Source organism: Lampetra fluviatilis, chromosome 16 (assembly GCF_964198595.1).
Source record: "Lampetra fluviatilis chromosome 16, kcLamFluv1.1, whole genome shotgun sequence".
Lineage (NCBI taxonomy): Eukaryota > Metazoa > Chordata > Hyperoartia > Petromyzontiformes > Petromyzontidae > Lampetra > Lampetra fluviatilis.
Window position 1 is genome coordinate 14346480 of NC_136290.1, and position 18539 is coordinate 14365018.

General features: G+C 56.1%; 1 protein-coding gene across 1 annotated transcript in view; it reads left to right on the forward strand.

The window, feature by feature from the left end:
• The window catches only part of LOC144936585 (uncharacterized), a 48038-nt gene extending 30982 nt beyond the window's left edge, over positions 1-17056 (forward strand). The window contains exons 7-17 of the mRNA XM_078863805.1: positions 157-301; positions 1502-1721; positions 2208-2311; positions 2963-3150; positions 3298-3450; positions 3907-4042; positions 4405-4646; positions 5077-5424; positions 5847-5986; positions 6558-6826; positions 6993-17056. Coding sequence (XP_078719931.1) covers positions 157-301; positions 1502-1721; positions 2208-2311; positions 2963-3150; positions 3298-3450; positions 3907-4042; positions 4405-4646; positions 5077-5424; positions 5847-5986; positions 6558-6826; positions 6993-7601 — 2554 coding nt within the window. The 3' untranslated portion in view covers positions 7602-17056. The remainder of the gene's footprint in view (positions 1-156; positions 302-1501; positions 1722-2207; positions 2312-2962; positions 3151-3297; positions 3451-3906; positions 4043-4404; positions 4647-5076; positions 5425-5846; positions 5987-6557; positions 6827-6992) is intronic.
• The last annotated feature ends 1483 nt before the right edge of the window (positions 17057-18539 follow it).

Here is an 18539-nt window from a genome sequence, read left to right on the forward strand (position 1 = left end):
GAGCGCTGGGCGAGCAGGAGATGGCGGCCTCTTGTGGCTATCCGGCGGAAACGCCCCCACCAGAGCAAGAACTTGATGGTTGTCGTGCCCCCCACCACCTCCCCTACCGTCACTCGCATCGCTCACACCACACCTCTTTCTCCTTCATCCTCGCAGCTTCCGCTCGTCCTACCAGGCCATGGAGGTTTGCCAGCGCCGACCTCCGCCCTTCGACCCGGCGCTGCTCGGCAACGCGCCCTTCCTGTCGCCGGTCGCCATGGAGACCCCTGGCGAGGGCCTGGCCTTCGGGCTCCACGGCCAGGTGAGCGGAGCCTCCCGGCGCTCACAACAACGAGCGGAGCGCCGGGCGGTTAAAACGCGGCGGGTTGGAACAGCGGGGGGGAGCGCAGCTGGTGCATTCGCCAGTCGTCTCAGTCGGTGAGCCCATGGCACCTGCTGGCTCTGTCCTCTGAACTCCGGCCAGCGCCCACCAGTCGCCGCGTGTGCAAAAATCTATTCTGTTTTTGTACAGTTTAAAGTGTAATTCCATTCCGATGTAAAATACAGTAGAGGCCTATAATAACCAAAAGATCATTTGACAGTTGTGTTATTTTCTAAGGAAAATAATACATGATTAAAATGTGGTTTTTTTCACAGATTTCTACTGTTTTTCTTTCGAGAAAATTGCCTGTTTTTAAAAGTTTGGTAGATTTAAGTACAAATTTATAGCATAAGATACATTGCTGTGGGACAAAGTCCTATGTTTTCATTTATACATCCATTGAAAGCCTTACATTGCCACAAAATCAAAACTTATAAAGAATGCATATTTACAAAGTTTGGGTGGCAGGGGTGGTGTTGCAGTGCCTCGGCATCGTGGAGAGCGCCTACTCCTTCACCTTCCCACGTCACGGTGGCTAGGAGATGTTAACTACCGCGCCTGGTATGCAGGAGGCCGTGGATTCGATCCCGACCCTGACGCCTGCTGCTGTGTAGAGTTTGCGTGTCTCTCCTCTCCCTGTGTTCGTGTGAACTTCTCTCCGGCTCCTCCGGTTTTCCCTCCACATTTAGAAACATGCATTTAAGAGTGTTTGGCTGCTATACATTTCCAAATGAAAAACTGCTTGGCTTCGCTACCATTTTTGGCCAGGTCACTTCTGAAAAAGAACGACATAGCTCAGTGGGCTTTACCTGGTAAAATAAACATAGTTTGGTTTCATTTTAAGCGAGCAGGCCGCTGTGTCCCGGTGCCGGGGATCCAACTTTACCAATCGTAGAAATGACCGGCGTGTCACTCGCTTGGGGGAAACGCATCGCCTTGCGTTGCACAGGGATGGCTACCACCAGGGGTGCCCCTTGGTGCTGCGCTGAGACGAGACGTCGTGGGAAGCGCCGCGAGATGCCCCGGCAAGAACGAGGAGAGCGGACGATCAAACACAATCATCGTTACCCAGCTCTTCACGCCTGACCTTTCACCCCTAACCTCGCAAGCCCTGACCCCCCCTACCCCTCTCTCCACCAGGTGGGCGGCTTCACCTCCAACCCTGCTGTGAGCCTCCCGCTGACCAATCAGGACGCGGCGCTCCTTGGCTACGGGGGGCGAGGCTACGGCGCTCCGCCCCCATTGGACGGCCGCGACGTGGGCGGGGCCCTGCCTCAGCCAATCGGGTCGACGCAGTACCTGACCCCCCGCGACCCCTTCTCCCAGCAGCCCCTGCTGCTGTGTCCGCCCCGTTACCAAGGTAACAGCGCCGCCCCCCGCCCGCTCTTCCCACCTCGCCCCTCCCCTCGGCCGCTGGTTAATATTTGAGTGAAACTCGATCTCGCGTGTCGCCTCCTTCAGTCGGCCGCCACTCGCGGCGGGACCTCGTCTCGGATTCCCCACCGCCACCCTGAGTCGCCGTGAGCCCTCGTCGCCTTCAGTCCACCGCGTCACTCGCGTCCTCTCCCAACTACCGAGGAACCGGAGTTCACGATTCGCAAAACGACTTTGGGTCGGGTCACGGCATGACGATCTGGGCTAAATTTGGGTTGTTATGAACCCTCCGCCACCCGACGCGGCCAAACAAGTGAAACGGTCACGCGGCGCTCGAGCGTTCGTCGACACCGCATGATTGCCATCGCTTGAGCGAGCTCACCGGGTGAGCTCATGGGCAGTTCTCACCACCACACGTCTCATTGCTAAATTAATACATTCTTGGAATTTCTGTTTTTTTTTGTTTGTGCAGGAACAATGCAGACGTCCATCGCAAAACATCCTGGGTACGCGCCCGCCCCCGTGGTTTCCCAGAATCCACCGGGGCAGCCCCTGCCTTTCCAGCCGCCACTGCAGGTGTGTTGCCACGGCAATGTGTGTGCGCGTGTGAGTTTGTGCGTGTGTACGTATGCATATCTGTATACGTGTGTGTGCAATTCTGTCCGTGTTTCTGTATGCACCTGTGTGCGTGTGTGCGTGTTGATGTGTGCGTTTGTGTGTGTGGGGAGCGGTAGTGTAGTGGTTAGCACGCTGCGCTATGAACACAGGGACCTGAGTTCGATTCCTGCTCACAGCTTTCATAGGTGCTCGCTAACAGCACTTTCCCCAACAGTCTGTTAAGGCTATACGGAAGATGTTTGTCTTTTGTCTTTGTGTGATTATGTGCATCTCCATGTATGTACATGTGTGTGTGTATTTGGTGCATGTGTACATCTGTGTCTCTGCGTGTGTGCGTGTGGGTCTGCACGTGTGTTTGTGTATGCGCTCGCTTCCCACTCACATCTTACATCAGTGGCGAACATCTGAACCCCGGCCCTGGACCTTCCCTAGGTCGGCTCAGTCTTAAATGAGTACCTGTTGGAGAGACAAAGACGGTGCTGACCACACCACCCTCCTCATAGGTGTGCCGTGTTGGCCTTCATAGGAATTCACTAACAGCAATTGCCCCAACAATTTCTTGAGGCTATATGGGGGATCTTTATCTTTGTCTCTATGTGTGCCACACAGGCGTGGGGTGGCCACCCTGTGCCCGTCGTGACCGTGCAGACCTGGCAGCGCATGCCCGGGATCCTCGGCACCCACGGCCTCCCTGGCGGCGGAATTCCCAACGGCATTCCGGGCGGCGGAATTCCCGGCGGGATGGCGCCCAGCGATGGCTCGGCGACTTGGCATGGGCAGCCACAGTCCGACATCGGGTCAGCAAGATTCCCGTGCGAGATTCCCGTGCGAGAATCCTGTGCAAGACTCCCACGTGATATTCCCGTGTGATATTCCCGTGTGATATTCCCGTGCGAGGTTTGTGTTTATGTGTCCGTGTGTTTATGTTGTTGTTGTTGATGCAGCAAGCTGCAGCTGTGTGCAGGTCACTACGGGATCGTTCCACAGCCGTCCACGTCTGGTCACATGACCCTGCCCTCCCAGCCAATGGGATCTTGCGTGCAGCCGTCACTATGGCAACCAGGCTTGAGCGGGCTGCCACTGCGGCCTGGCAGGAGGTGAGGCCTAACCGCACCATCTGTTTACATTGCTCACTGTGTGGCTTGTGTTGCTGTCTGTGTCTCCGTGTGTTTTGTGATCTGTGTGTGTCTGTGTGTGTGTTGTGCCTTTGGGGAGTGGGAGTGTCGCGGTTAGTGCGCTGCGCTACAAATTTGGCCACCAGAATTCGATTCCCGCTCACAGCCAACATCGGTGACGATTATCTTAACTGGTTCCGGGTCTCCGCTAGGTCTCAAATGAGTACTTGTTAAGATGTGTAAATGTTCAATCGGGCGTGGCTGCTGGCCACCCACCCCCTCGTGTGCCGTTCCGGCCTTCATAGGTGCTCGCTAACAGCACTTGCCCGAACAGTCTGTTCAAGGGCTATACAGGGGATCTTTGTCTTTGTGATCTCTGTGCGTTGCCTCTATGTGTGTTGTGATGTCTCTGCTCTACTCCCCCCACTCCTCCCCCAGCTACGTGAGTGGCCCCCTGCGTGGTGACGGCTTCCTCCCCTCCCCCAGCAAGGCCCCCCACCGTTGGCACAACAACAACAGCAGCAGCAGCAAGAGCCTGGGGCCCACACGGCCAGCGGGCCCCCCACCTCCCGAGGTCAGGGGTCAGCATCGTCATCATCATTACCATCATCAACCACGTCATCATCATTATCCTCATCGTCAATCGATATTATCTTCATCATCCAACATCATGATCATCAACAACGTCATCATCTTAAACATGGATGACGACGATGACTACCTGGCAGCTGATTGGCTGGTGCAGTGAGAGTGATGAGGTCATCCCTAGCAACCGCTTCCACGCCCACAGCGTTGACATCTCTGCACGACGCCCGTATGTCTTAATATGTCTTTGCGTCTTCTCTCACGGCGTGTGTCGGATCTTCCTGCAATCGCCGCCCACCCGATTTTCCGAGCATTCTCTGTACTCAAGAGGCCGGGGTCGTGTCTTTGCAGCCGCCCCACGCAGCCACTTCTGTGGCCTACCGAGAGGGGGCCTCCACAGGAACCCATCGCCTTGACAACGGCAGCATCACCATGGCGACGCCGAGCCCCCCCACCAGCCTCCTGTCGCTGGGCAGCAGTTCCCAGGCATCGTCAGATGAGGAGGAAGAGGAGGAGGAAGGAGATGCGGAGGATGAAGGGGAGGAGGAGGAGGAGGAGGAAGAGGAGGAAGAGGGAGACAAGGGTGTGAAGAGGTGGGATTACATTAATTTGTGTGCGCGTGAGAGTTTGTGAGCATGTATGTTAGTGTGTGAGCGAGTGGTGGTGCAGCGGTTAGCGCGTTGCGCTTCGAACCCAGTCATTTAAGCTCGATTCCCGCTAACGGCAACCAACAAAAGCGACGATCATCTGAACCGGCCGATTCAGCTTCAAATGAGTACTTGGTGCGGTGGGTAACATCAAAACTGGGGAGACAAAGGCAGCCGGGCGTGGTGCTGGGCACCCACCCCTTCGTGTGGCGGCGCACGGTGTGATGACGTTGTTGATGGTTGTCGTGGTGGTTATAGTTGTTGTGGTTGTTGATGGTTTTTTTATGTTTTTTGTGGTGGTTATTGTTGATGCTTGCTGTTGCCGTGGTTGTGATGGTTGCGGTTGTGGTTGTGGTCGTTGTGGCGGTGGTCGTAGGTGCGAGGGCTCGCAGGCGTGCGAGGCGTGCCGGAGCATCGCGCGCGCCGCCGCCGCGGCCGTGGCCGTGGGCAAGGCCTCGTGCTCGCTGGGCAGCACGGACAGCGCCCTGGGCACCAGCCTCCCCGACTCCGAGTCCCCCCGGCAGCCCCCCCCGGCCCCCCCGGCCGACGCCCCCGCCCCCCCGGCCGACGCCCCCGCCCCGGCCCCCGCAGGGGGGCCGCCGTCCTCCCCGCCTGTGTCGCCGCGGCAACGCATGGAGAGCCTGACGCTGTCGCCGCGGAGACGGAGGGGACCGGAGGAGGCGGCGTCGCCGCAGAGGCCGGAGGGGCGCAGCCAGCGGGCGAGGTGAGGGGGAGCGGTGGTGCAGCGGTTAGCGCTCCGCACCTGCTCATGGCCATCAACACCAGTGATGGGCATCTGGACCGGTCCTGGGCCTCCCCTAGGTCGGCTCAAATGAGTACCTGATGTAATGCGTAAACATCCCCACGAGGGAGACAAAGGCGGCCGGGCGTGGTGCTGGCCACCCCATCCCCTTCATATACCGTACTCGGCCTTCATAGGTTCTCGCTAACAGCACTTTTCATAAACAGCCTGTTGAGGCTGTACGGGGGATCTTTATACCACGTGGGATCGTCATTTGACCTGCCTAGTCTGATATCGCTCTTTACCCACAAGCGCATGCGTCACGTGATACTCGCTTCCCTTTAACCATCATGTTACGTGTGCGGCGCGGTGTGATGTGCTGTGACGCGGTGTGACGGCGCCAGGGTGGGGAGCTTTAGCCTGGCTAGTCAGTGCACCACCGCCACCACCGCCACCACCGGCACCACCGCCACCACCGGCACCACCGCTCAGCAGCAGCAGCAGCAACCCGGAGAGGAGCGACTCCACCCCGACCGGAATCCCGGTGAGCAGCGTCGAGAGCGGCACACGTGTACGTGGCACGCACGTGGCACGCACACGCACGTGGCACGTACGTGGCACGCACACGCACATGGCACGCACGCATGTCACACACGTGCATGGCACACGTACATGGCACAAACGAGCGTGCAATGATCCGCTTGTTTGTGGGTCGTGCAGCTTCGCGCTGTTTCTGCACACTCGTGTGTGTCGGTCACCATCATCTATTTCGGTCGAATCACACGAAACGATCGAGTCTGTCTCACACGCGCCACGGTACCGACGGGAGCGAGCGGGGCCGGGGCGGGACACGGCACGGCTAGAAGGGGAAGCGACGGCCGACGGTCGAGACTAACGGCAGTGCGGCCGCCAAAAGAGGGAAGGAATGCCCGCCCGAGGGAGGGGGCTTCCAGGACGGAGTTGGAGTGACGAATTTTATTGCCGCATTGCGTGGGGGCTGGGTTGATCGTCGTGTGACCATTGGGAGATGGCGATGGCTTCGGCGGTGGGTGAAGACTTTTGTCCAGCAGTGGATAAAACACAGCTGACAGCATGCGCGCGGCCCGCCCCCGCAGGCTTGCGGCGTGACCGCGTGGTCACCGTGACGACCGGTGGTCACGTGACCTCCTCCTGCGGCGCTCTGGGATACCGCGGCCAGCCGAGACAGCACCATCAGCAACATCAGCATCAGCTGCATCAGCATCAGCTGCATCAGCAACAGCAGCAGCATCAGCAACAGCAGCAGCATCAGCAACAGCAGCATCAGCATCATCAGCAACATCAGCAGCAACATCAACAGCAGCAGCAACATCAACAGCAGCAGCATGCAACTACCTACAGTCAGGTCTGTATCCATCACACAGATACAGCACAACGTCACACATCCGCCCTGACCAATTCACCGCCGACACCCAGAGAAATATCTGTGCACAGAAATGTAATCGTCATCGTCTATGCCCCCTGACCCCACTACCTTAACCCCGCCCCCTGATCCTGCCCCCGACCCTCAGGCCCACCTCCCCGCCGAGCCCAACGGGAACTGGTCTCACTCGGCGTGCTGGTACAACTCGCTGGTGACCACGGCGACCAGCGGCTACGCCCAGGCTCCGCCAGGCCCGATACCGTTCGCCCAGCCGCCTTGCCACCAGCACCATCATCAACATCATCAACAGCAGCAGCATCATCATCAGCAGCAACAACATCACCATCATCAGCAGCAGCATCATCAGCATCAGCGTGTGTACCCCATGCAGGGCCCCGTGCCGTATCTTTACCAGGCCTCGTCGGGCCTACCCCGTTTCCTGGCGGCCCCCAGCGCGGCCTGCGGGCAGGCCTACGCGGCGGCCTACTCGCAGCACGCGCTCGGCCTAGGCCTGGCCGCCAGGTACCTCCCCCCGTCGCCCGGACCCTTCGTGCCTTACGGTGCCGCGCGCCAGCAGCAGCCGCAGCAGCCGCAGCAGCCGCAGCAGCAGCCGCCCATGTTTGGCGGCGGTCGCTGCCAGCCATACCTCACCCTCCACGCAACCGCGGCAGCAGGCTCCAACCCCGGCACAGGACTAGGCCTCTACCCAGGCTTCCCTGTGCTGCAGCAGAGCGTCGCACAGTACCTGCTGATCTGATCTGAGAGAGAGGGTGGAGATGGAGAGGTGAGAGAGATGGACAGATGGAGAGAGAGAAGAGAAGGAGATGGGGAGAGAGAGAGGAATAGAGACGAGCGAAAGAAATGGAAGAAGAGGGCGCGAGATGGAGAGAGTGGGAAAGAGAGGAGATGTGGAGTGAAGGATGAACACAGGGATTGAGAGGAATGGAGGCACGTAACAGATAATCAATTCATTGGTCGTCACCAGGGCTTGACTAAGCCGGGCCTGGCCTGGTCTCCACCCAAAAAATCATTGTGCACCAGGCATACCACATCCAGTATAGCTCTCGCAAAATGTTCAGCGAGGAATTAAGTCCTGGTTACAATTGATTCACGCGGTCGAGGCAAGCACATGCAACCATGCGTGCAGCAACATACGCCGTGTGAGATGGGTTGATTTGATCCCTGCAGCCACTAGAGGCCACTACATTCACCACGATGTTAAACAAAATAATTTATCTTTGAATCAAATTGAGACCATGAATTGCCACAATGAGATATGTCCTGGAAATACTTACACATACCCAAAAGATAAAGGCTGACTGTTGGGGCAAGTCCTGTTAGCGAGCACCTATGAAGGCCGGCATGGCAAAGGAGGGGCTGAGTGGCCAGCACCATGCCCGGCCACCTTTGTCTCCCTGCGGCGATGTTTAATACACACCGCACCAGGCACTGGGGCAGGCCGAAGACCGGTTCAAATCTTCAATGGTGTTAATGGCTATGAGTGGGAATCAAGCTCATATTTACCCATGTATATTTTAAGAGCATCCATGCTGGCTTCATGACTAAAATCTACGATCCACCCTCGATTGTAGTATCGTATCCCCACTTAATAATGCGCTTGCTTCATCCACTTCGTAACAATAATAATAATTATTATACTTTTATCTTATTTAGCGTCGTTTGTGCAAACTGCAAAATCCGGACCCTCTCCGCGCCGCGAGAGTTTGTGGGTTGCCAGGTGTTTCCAGAACACAACAGCTCGGCTGTTACTCGCGTTGTTACGTTGTTACGTGCCGATGGGGAAGGAAGGGAAGAAGCACGGGGAGGGCGTGGAAGAAAGGAGGGCGATGAAACGAAGAACAAAAGAGGGCAAACAGTGATGAAGGACCGATTTGAAGGAGGAGGGAACGGACGGGCGGAGGGAGGCAGGGGACTCCGTTGGCTCAGAGCGCGTCATGTCAGCGGCCTCGGTTCAACGCGAGCGGAATGCCTGGGCCGGTTTTCGGCATTCGATGCCTCGTCAGCAAGACGCCAGGCTCGGCTTGAACGAGTTCGATTCCTGCTCTGGGTCCGTGGACTCTCAAGAGAGAGCGAGTGCGAGAGGGAGGGAGGGAGCGAGACAGCAGTTTGTGATTGCGGTGCTGGTGGTGCGTGCGTTGGGCACTGTACGCATTTCAGTTTCACGTCCGTCGGCCGACGACCGTCGCGATTTTCTTGTTTTTTTTTCGCTCGGAAGTTTCAGGATCATGGTGTGGGAGGTGGGCGGGCACGGTGGGGCGGAGAAGTTGGTGCAGCGATCGGTAGGAGAGTCTGGCTTTTTGCGCTTAACTTAAATAGTAATTATAATAGTAATCAGCACTGGGTGGGGTTAGAACTCCACCGCGCTATGAACGTGATCAATTTTTAACGAATGCGCGCAAGAGGTTCTTGATTTTAATCGATGATTGCTTCCCCTTTTCGTTTTTGAACGCGGGCAAGTTGGTTATGTCTAAGCAGTCGGGGTATTTATATGGACGGGCTGAAGGAGAGCTTAAGTATTTCATGATGTAAACCGTTGGCATGATTTCATTGGGTCCCTTTAAGCCAGCTGTCATACAATGAATGTATCTTAACAAAATTATATATTCTAAAATTCAATGTATTTGCTTTAAGAAAAGTATACGATAGAGTTTGTGTGTGCGGCACTATAATATAAAAATATATATACGTAAATATATATACGATATGATCGCATAAGCTTCTAAATCCAACACGCGCTCCGGCAGTTTTGATACGACACTTACCCTGTACAGTATTTTTGTAACTCGGACAGTGGAGCGGCGACGGTGGCGGTGGGGGTGGCGACACTTTTTGGTAAAACGGAGAATTTGGGACGCTCCACGAACCCGCGCTGCGCTGCGTAACGCGTCGGCAGCAGCAGCAGCAGACAACAACAACGACATGGAGAAGCACGAGCCAATATCCCAGTAGAGCGTGGAACATTGTTAGCCCAACGTTGACACAAAGTTGGGCCAACGGTTCCAACCGCATGCCAACGTTGGCTCGACGTTGGGTCAATGTTGAGCTAAATGTTCCAAACACATGTCAACGTTGGGCCAACGTTGGGCTAACGTTGGGCCAACGTTGGCATGTTTACTGGGACGGGCCACTGCTGCTGTTGTTGATGTACCGAGCGATGGTGGTGGTGGTGGTGGAGGAAGAGTTGATTGTTTCTCGTGAGATGGATGTCTAAGTGCCTTATGTTTTACTCGAGGGCAGTTCCTCCTATGGGCAGTCTCAACCAGCCCCGATCAGCCCCCGCCACTCTCCCCGTGGGCCCCCACCTCCTCCCCCATCTGCTCCTTCTCACGATCGTCGCTGCGATTCTGGCGGAAGATGAGACAGGTGGTGGAGGAGGAGGAGGAGGAGAAGGGGGGTGGCGATGTTCCCATAGGAGCGTGACCCCACGTGACCCCACAGGGGTGACGGAGCGAGCCGGGGTGTCCGTGTGGAGGACTCCATCGGCGTAGGAATGGGGCCGTGGCCGTGGGAGGGGGGCAGGCTCCTGGCGCCGTTGGCCGCTGTCACTCCTCCGTCCGTGCGTTTGCGGCGGAAGCTTTCCCCGTGATCCTAGATCTCGGTCACCGCCGGCGACGGCGCCAACGGAATCTCCGTGGCGCCGAGTCTCACTCGTTTGGTCCCCCGCTCCCCCGTGCGCGTGAATCTCAACTCCCAGCAAACTCTCTCCCTGCTCTCGCACGACCCGCCGGTGGAAACTCCACATTCCTAGAACGGGGACGCGTCTATCCGTAAGACAACCACTGTTTACTGCCCCGCCGATAAGCTGGTACCCAGTTTATAGGCCACATCGGGACGGAGGGTAGATGAGGATTCAACTCCCCACCCAACCCAACCAGGAGTTGAACTCGCCGTGATCCACAGCCAGTCCGTGCCGGTGATGCGCCGGCCACTCGCTGGTGACTCGAGAAGGGGAGGTGCGGAGCGGGGGGGGGGCAGTCCCGACATCTCTTCACAGAGGGGGCCCTCTTTAGCAATCACAGCACGCAATATGAGTGGTGCCTGGAGAATATCTCCCGGTTCACAAGTTGTGGTGGTTCTCCTAAGATCCACCCCCAAGAAGCTGGTGGGGAGAGGGAGGCGAGGCTGGGGGGAAGGTGGTTGTTGTTGTTGTTGTCGTTGGTGGTTGTTGTTGGTGGTACTGGTGGTTGTTGTTGTTGACCAGTGCTCCTCGCATCACGCGCTGACAATCGCGCCCTCTCGGGCTGCAGGGTGCAGAGTTCACAGTTTATTTTGTACAAAATGGAAAAGATTTAATATTGATGATGATATTAATTATAATATTGATAATCTATTTACTAAGAGATATAATACGAAGCAATGGAACACTGCAGCTTATGTATGTGGGAGGGTAGCAGGCTATTAACAAGGGAGGTAGACTTAGTGATGATGATGATGGTGGTGGTGTTGGTGATGACGATAATTAGGCATGTAACAATTCAATGAATGAGCTCGTTAATTGATACTTGCGTGGAATCATGCTATCGACTATACAGGACACAAATGTAAATTATATGCAAATGACATTTTAATGAAATGAAACTGTAGAATGATGGAAGGCGTGAAACGGGCGTGCGAAGCGGACAGGACGAGAGAGGCACGCGGAGCGAACAAGGCGCAGGCAGGACGTTGACGGTGTTCATGTGATCGATCATCGAATCGATTATGAAATGTGATCAATGACTGAATCGGTCACGAACCCCAACAGGATGAGCTTGAATTCTTACATGCCTGATGATGATGATGTTGGTGGTGGTGGTGGTGGCGGCGGCAGCGGTGGTGGTGGGATGAAAACTCACACCATTTGGGGCGGTGCGAGGGTTGGTGTTGTGGCGCTGGTGCTTGCTACTCAACTGCAGAATGCGTGCGTGTGTGCTGCTTGTGTACACGTGTGCGGGTAGCGGTAGTGTAGCGGTTAGCGCGCTGCACTACGAACCCGGCGACCCGAGTTCGATTCCCGCTGACGCCCACCACCACTGACGATTATCTGAACCGGTCCTGGGCCTCCTGCCCTAGGTCGACTCAGCCTTAAATGAGTACCTGGTGCGATGTGTAAACATCGCCACTGGGGAGACAAAGGCGGTCGAGGGTGGTGCTGGCCACCCACCCCCTCGTGTGCCGTGCCGGCCTTCATAGGTGCTCGCTAACAGCACTTGCCCCTACAGTCTGTTAAGGCTATACTAGGGATCTTTGTGTGAGTGAGATGCGTTCAATTGGCTGCCGGGCGTATGCAGTGATAATGTGTTTTGTGCTGCCTGCTGCTGTTGCCTGCTGCTGTTGCCTGCTGCTGTTGAAGTCGCCCAATGCCCCCATCCCCTCCTCCACCCTCCCCTTGGTAACCACGTGGACCGCACTCGCTCCGGTCCCCATGGTTACTGCCATCGCCATCGCTCGCGTTGTGCACCTCGGTTCCGGAAAGTACTGTAGCCACGGAGATGATGATGATGATGTTCACGATGACGAATATAATATGATCGTGGTGACAATGTTGATGATGGTGATGATTATTATTATGATGGCGACGGTATTGTTCGTTTCACGGCAAAGCTTCTTGAGTTATTATTTTTTAGAATTATGGGAATCTGCAATTAACTATAACTACTACTATTACTATGACTGTTGATGTCGTTGTTGATACTATTGTTGACGTCGATGTTTATTGGCTGCGAGCTGTGTGCTGTGTGGGCTTAGTGGCCTCCGTCTTTGTCTCTCTTTGGGAATGACGTCAGTATTGTATTCGCGGGGTGTTTCCCGTGCTGGCAATCTTATTAGCTTTACAGTAACTTGCGGCGACGATGGTGATGATGATGGCGGCAGTGGTGATTATGATGATGGTGGTAACGACGACTGTGATGATGGCGGTGGTGATGGTGACGGTCCACCCCTGGCTTTGCCAGCGCGACGTCGCGACGTCCTGGAAGTGCAAATGATGATGATGAAGCCGGCGGCGGATAGACCATGGCGAGCTCCTGCAGGAGCCAGAGTACCGATAGACGTCCCACGGTTCTGTGTTGCACGGCAGTGACGCGCGTGCCGGGGCTCGAGGCGGGGCCCGGGCTTGGCAGGAGCGGTGGGTGGACGCGGAGACGCCGCTGTGGGGTTGGGGCACGCGTGGGGGAGGGCCCCGTGGTGGTGGAGGTGGTGGTGGCCCCGTGGTGGTGGTGGTGGCCCCGTGGTGGTGGTGGTGGCCCCGTGGTGGTGGTGGTGGCCCCGTGGTGGTGGTGGTGGCCCCGTGGTGGTGGTGGTGGCCCCGTGGTGGTGGTGGTGGCCCCGTGGTGGTGGTGGTGGTGGCCCCGTGGTGGTGGTGGTGGTGGTGGCCCCGTGGTGGTGGTGGTGGTGGTGGTGGCCCCGTGGTGGTGGTGGTGGTGGCCCCGTGGTGGTGGTGGTGGTGGCCCCGTGGTGGTGGTGGTGGTGGTGGCCCCGTGGTGGTGGTGGTGGTGGCCCCGTGGTGGTGGTGGCCGCCCAGGAGTGGCGGCGTCGAGAGGCTCCGGGGCGAGCTGCGGATGCTGCCGTGCATCGACTTCCTTCTCACCTCGTCGCTGCATTGAGACGATGCGTGTGTGACGTGTGTGACGTGTGTGTCGTGTGTGTCGTGTGTGTCGCGTGTGAAATGTGTGTCGTGTGTGTCGCGTGTGACGCGTGTGTGGTGTGTGTCGTGTGTGTCGTGTGTGACGTGTGTGTCGTGTGTGACGGATTTGGGGAAACATTCGTCGTCGTTGTGGTTGGTAGTGTGTGTGTTGTGTGATGGTGGCTGCTGTTTTCTCTGAGTGTATAAGGTGTGCTGTGTCACGGTGTGATGTCTCGTATGGTGTGCTTTTGTCTAGCGTGCTCCATGGTGTGGCTGTGTAACGCGTAGTGCGGTGTGCGCTGTCGTGTCCCGTGGTGTTTGGTGCGGTGTGCTTCTCTGCGTGCTGTGTGTTGTGTGTGTGTGGTTGTCTGGGGTTGTGTGTTGTGTTCTCCCTGGTGTGGTGTGCTTCTGTCAGTATGTGTGATGTGCATCACTTCAGCCCACGAAGCCGCACCGCCACCACCACCACCCTCTTCCCCTACTCCGCCCATCCTCTGGGGCCCATCATTGTGCACTTTGACTCTGCCTCGCGGTCACAGGTCGCCCTAAGCGAATTAATGTATTCGTAAGTTAATCGATCCGTTAATTTTATTTAGAAACCCTGGGGAGAGCGCGTTGGGAACAAATCTTTAGCAAATGGCGAACTGGAGAAGTTAAAGTCTGAACAATGTGAACAAAGAGAGTCTTATCACGGCGCAAATGATAAGAGCCAAAAACGATGATTGTGATAATCAAATCGGGGCGTCCGTGGCTCGACTCGCGGGGTGTCACCAGGACGGGGGTGGGGGGGGGGCGGTTCGCACTGGACCACGTTTAAAGCCAAAGTCTCACACGAGTTTGAAATCGTTCGTCTTCATTGGTTGCGTTACATTGAGAAACGGTGACATGGGGGTGAGTGGCTTGGCCAGACACGTAGAGAGAGAATCTGAGACAATCCATCGCATATCTATGCGAGACTTTTTGCCGGTATTAAAATGATGGGAAACAATCGGCTGTACCCGTGTGGACAATAATAGATCAGGAGTTGAGATGTTCAGCCCCGAGCTGTTCGGGCTCTGACGTCTCCATCGTGTCTCTGATTTTCGCCACGTGGCGTTGTTCTGCGGCGAGACGAGGCACAGAGGAGGCGGTCTCCGGCGTTGGGCGATCAGTTTCAGGAACAACGCGCACATTGTCAGAGCACTTTGTTTGCATGTTTTACCACGGCCACGTGTGGTTAGTGCAGACGTGATGATGCCTTGCGATAGGTGTTTATTTGCTGTTTGAACATCTAAACCCCTCCTGTTTATGCCGGAAATGGTAAAGCCTCTTAGCAGTCTGGAGCGAACCACACATCTACTGGACCCCATGGAACGCGCTGGGAAGAAACCCCACAGATCGTTCTCGAGGCGATGTTGTTTGGGAACTTAAAAAAAACACATTTGAGACGGCTGAACATTTGTCGATCAATCTGAGAAGAGGCAGAGGAATATGTTCGAAAAAACCGGTAGAATTTTGGTGAAAGATTCCACAGACAACCAACAGCAATCTGAGTTAAATCCCTCGCTACCGAATCTGACTCCTAGTGCCTTTCAGATGTCTCCTCCGCAGCTCGGGAGAGAGACTGCCTCGCGGCGGAGAGGATAGCGACTTGGCAAGTGGTCATTATAAAGCGACGACGTGAGCTGTGCTCGGGTGCTGCTGCCGATGACGCTGGAAGTGGCGGTGGTGGCCCTCGTGCCCCGCGCTTCAAGTGCCCGTGTCGAGGGGGCACGTGGGGCTCAGGAAGACCTCGCCGCTCCCTGTCAAGTCACGGGACGTTGTCCACCACCAGGACTCGTGGGGTGGGGGGGGGGGGGTCCGTGCCCTCACCTGTTACCCCCCCCCCCCCCATTCAACCCCCCCCCCCACCAATCTCAGCCCCCCTCCCCTTCCAGTGTTAATTACGTTCAGGAAATTATTGACGAAATTATTCAACGAAATCATGACTTTGAGTGGACGAAAATTTCCACGTGTGATGATGATTACGACTGTTGCCCGCCACCATCATCACCACCATCTTCACCACCATCATCCATACCATCACCGCTACTACCTTCATCATCACCACCACCATCGTCACCATCACCAGCATCATCACCACCACCTTCATCATCACAACCAATACTAGCAGAACCACAATCACCATTATTACTATCAGAACCATCATCATCATCACCACCACTACCATCGCCACCAAAGACCAAAGCGCTCCTGACGGACGAGGCGAGGCGTCTGAATAAAGACGCGGGCCGAGGCGGGAGCGGCTGCAGTGCGCAGACGGAGCCCGCACACGTAGACACGTGGCGACGCTCCGTGTGGACACGTGGCCACTCTCCGTGTGGACACGGCGAGATTGGCTGAGCTCATCAGCATCACTTGCGAGTGTCTTGACGGGACGCGTGTCCGCTTGCACCCCTCCAGACGGAGGGGATTGACTGCTGTGCAATTCCGCACTGGTGCGGCTCATGGTCGATGTTTTGGGTCGGATTGATTGGCCGCGTCGGGTGGAGGAGGGTGTACGACACAGTTTACCTACGCGATCTCATTCAAACGAATCGATCACGAATGACGTGAAATCCACACGCGCGGTGCCCAGCCTCGGCTCGGCTCGGCTGCGGCTCACGTGGAGCCAGCTCCGAGCCGCCTCTGAGTCACGGTCCCAGGCGCAGCTCAGGCTCTTTCACGAGCCTGAGCCGAGCCGCTCGCTTCCGCCTCTTGGGAAGCCGCTGAGTGGCTCAGGAGCTGAGCCAGAGCCGAGCTGCGACTCAGCAGAGCACGGCTCACGGTCTGGGTTTAAAATCCGCCAGCTCACGCCGACTCGGCAGAGTCTGCGGCTAAAGTTAAACGTGCAAACGAGATTAACACTGCCCACATCCCCCCCATCCTCCCATCTCACCCCGCTCCTCCTCCGCCACCTCTTGCACACACTCGGGGGTTTCGATTCTTTCTCTGTGTTGTGTGTAAATTTTTTTTACTCCTAGAGTCATCGTTATTAGAAGTCACATTTCAGAAGAGTCCGTGTACCTTTTTATCCTTAAGTAGCGGTCGTTGCTGCATAATTATGAATTATCTATCGTCCTGATGTATCGTGTGTGTGCACGCGTCTGTGTGAGGAGCGGTGGCGCAGCGGTTAGCGCGCTACGCCACGATCCCGGCGGCGACCCCAGTTCGATTCCCGCTCACGGCGCACCAACAGCAGTGACAGCGAATATCTGAACCGGTCCTCGCTGGGTCCTCCCCTAGGTCGACTCAGCCTCAAATGAGTACCTGGTGCGGTGTTTTATAATCAACGCTACTGGGGAGACAAAGGCGGCCGGGCGTGGTGCTGGCCACCCACCCCCTCGTGTGCCGTGCCGGCCTTAATAGGTGCTCGCTAACAGCACTTTTCCAACAGCTTGCTAAAGGCTATACGGGGGGTCTTTGTCTTTGTGTGTTGTTTGTGTTACTGCTCGGCTTGGGCTGATGTCGTTGAGTGACTGTGATGATATTAGGAGCTGTATTACACACAAAAGCTTTATTGTGATCTTAAACATTTTACTTGTAATAAATACTTTGCGTTGGTTCCATGTCGACTGGAGTCTCTCTGTCTCTCACTGTCAGCTCAACGCAAGCGGGGGACAATCTCAGTGTCAGGTTAAAGGTGCAGCCCTGCAACTGCTGCTCACGCCACCACTGCTGGTGGTAGGGCCCTCCCAACTCGAGTTAAGATCTAACGAAGGGTATTCGGCCTACTCTTCCACCCCGGCCAGGGGAGAGGGTGGAGGTTGGAGTACCCACGCTTTGCCCCACCAGTCACGAGCTGCGTATATCATCAGTGTGAAGGCGGATGGGGCTTTAAACGACTTGCCCAGCGTTTGAACTGTCGCGCTGGGAGCTCGAACAGAACGGGCGACCTCCCTGGATTGCATCTCCATTGCAAGTATGATGACCATTACAACATTTGAAACTTTTAGTTTTTTTACCAGGTAAGGCCCACTGGCCTGTGTAGCTCTTTTTCAGAAGTGGCCTGGCCACAAATGATGGCTCAACGAAGTTGATTATCACGTGGAAATGTACAGCAGCCAAATACTAGAAACGCGTGATATCGATTATAAATACGGCGGGAAAAACCGGAGGACCCGGAGAAAAAATCCACGCGACCACGGGGAGAGCGACACGCAGACTCTAAACACAGCAGCAGCCGCAGGCGCCAGGGTCGGGATCGAACCCACGACCGCCTGCATACCAGGGGAGGGAGTTCGCATCTCCTAGCCACCGTTGCACCCCGGGATGAGGTTGTACAGAATCACCACAACCCTGCCAGCCAGGCCGCTAAGAGAGCCTCGCATATGACGACTCGACACGTGGAGCTCGGGGCCTGGCAGCAGACCGCCTACCCCACGATCAGTCTCAGCTTATTGTGAAGCAATCTTGGAGCTCGGAAGCTCTTGAATCGGGTTCCATCAACAAAAGCATCGGTTCCCTGGCAAACACAACCCTAGCCGCTGCTACAACGACAACGAGGCTTCAGTAAGCCCGGCTGCTGATGAGACACGGGACATCGAATCCGGTCCAGAGTTTTGCTTGTGGTGCACTTCTATAGAAGGCCGTATGGCTGATGAGATGTGTCAAAATGTACTTACGTCTTTTTTATATATAATATGTAAGGAGGGACAGATGTGGGAAGAAGGCTTGTGTCGTCTCGCTTATTCAGGGGTCGGGTGAGAGTCAGGGTCGGGGTTCTGTGATGAACACGGTTGGGAAAACTGCGTTCATGGCTGTCGCAGACGGCAGAGGGAATCGAGGAGACATCTACCATACCGTAGCTCTATGAAGAAGGGCCGTTTCCCGAAACGTCGCCTGTTAAAGACAGTATGTGTCTTTCAATACGGGACTTGTGCTGAACCGTCAGTTTCGTTGGCGGGTCCCGGTTTGTGATGACGGCGCCACCTCGCGGCTGTGAGACCACCGCCGCTGCGGCGCTCCATCCTCCATCCTCCTCCATCCTCCTCCTCCATCCTCCTCCTCCATCCTCCTCCTCCTCCATCCTCCTCCATCCTCCTCCTCCTC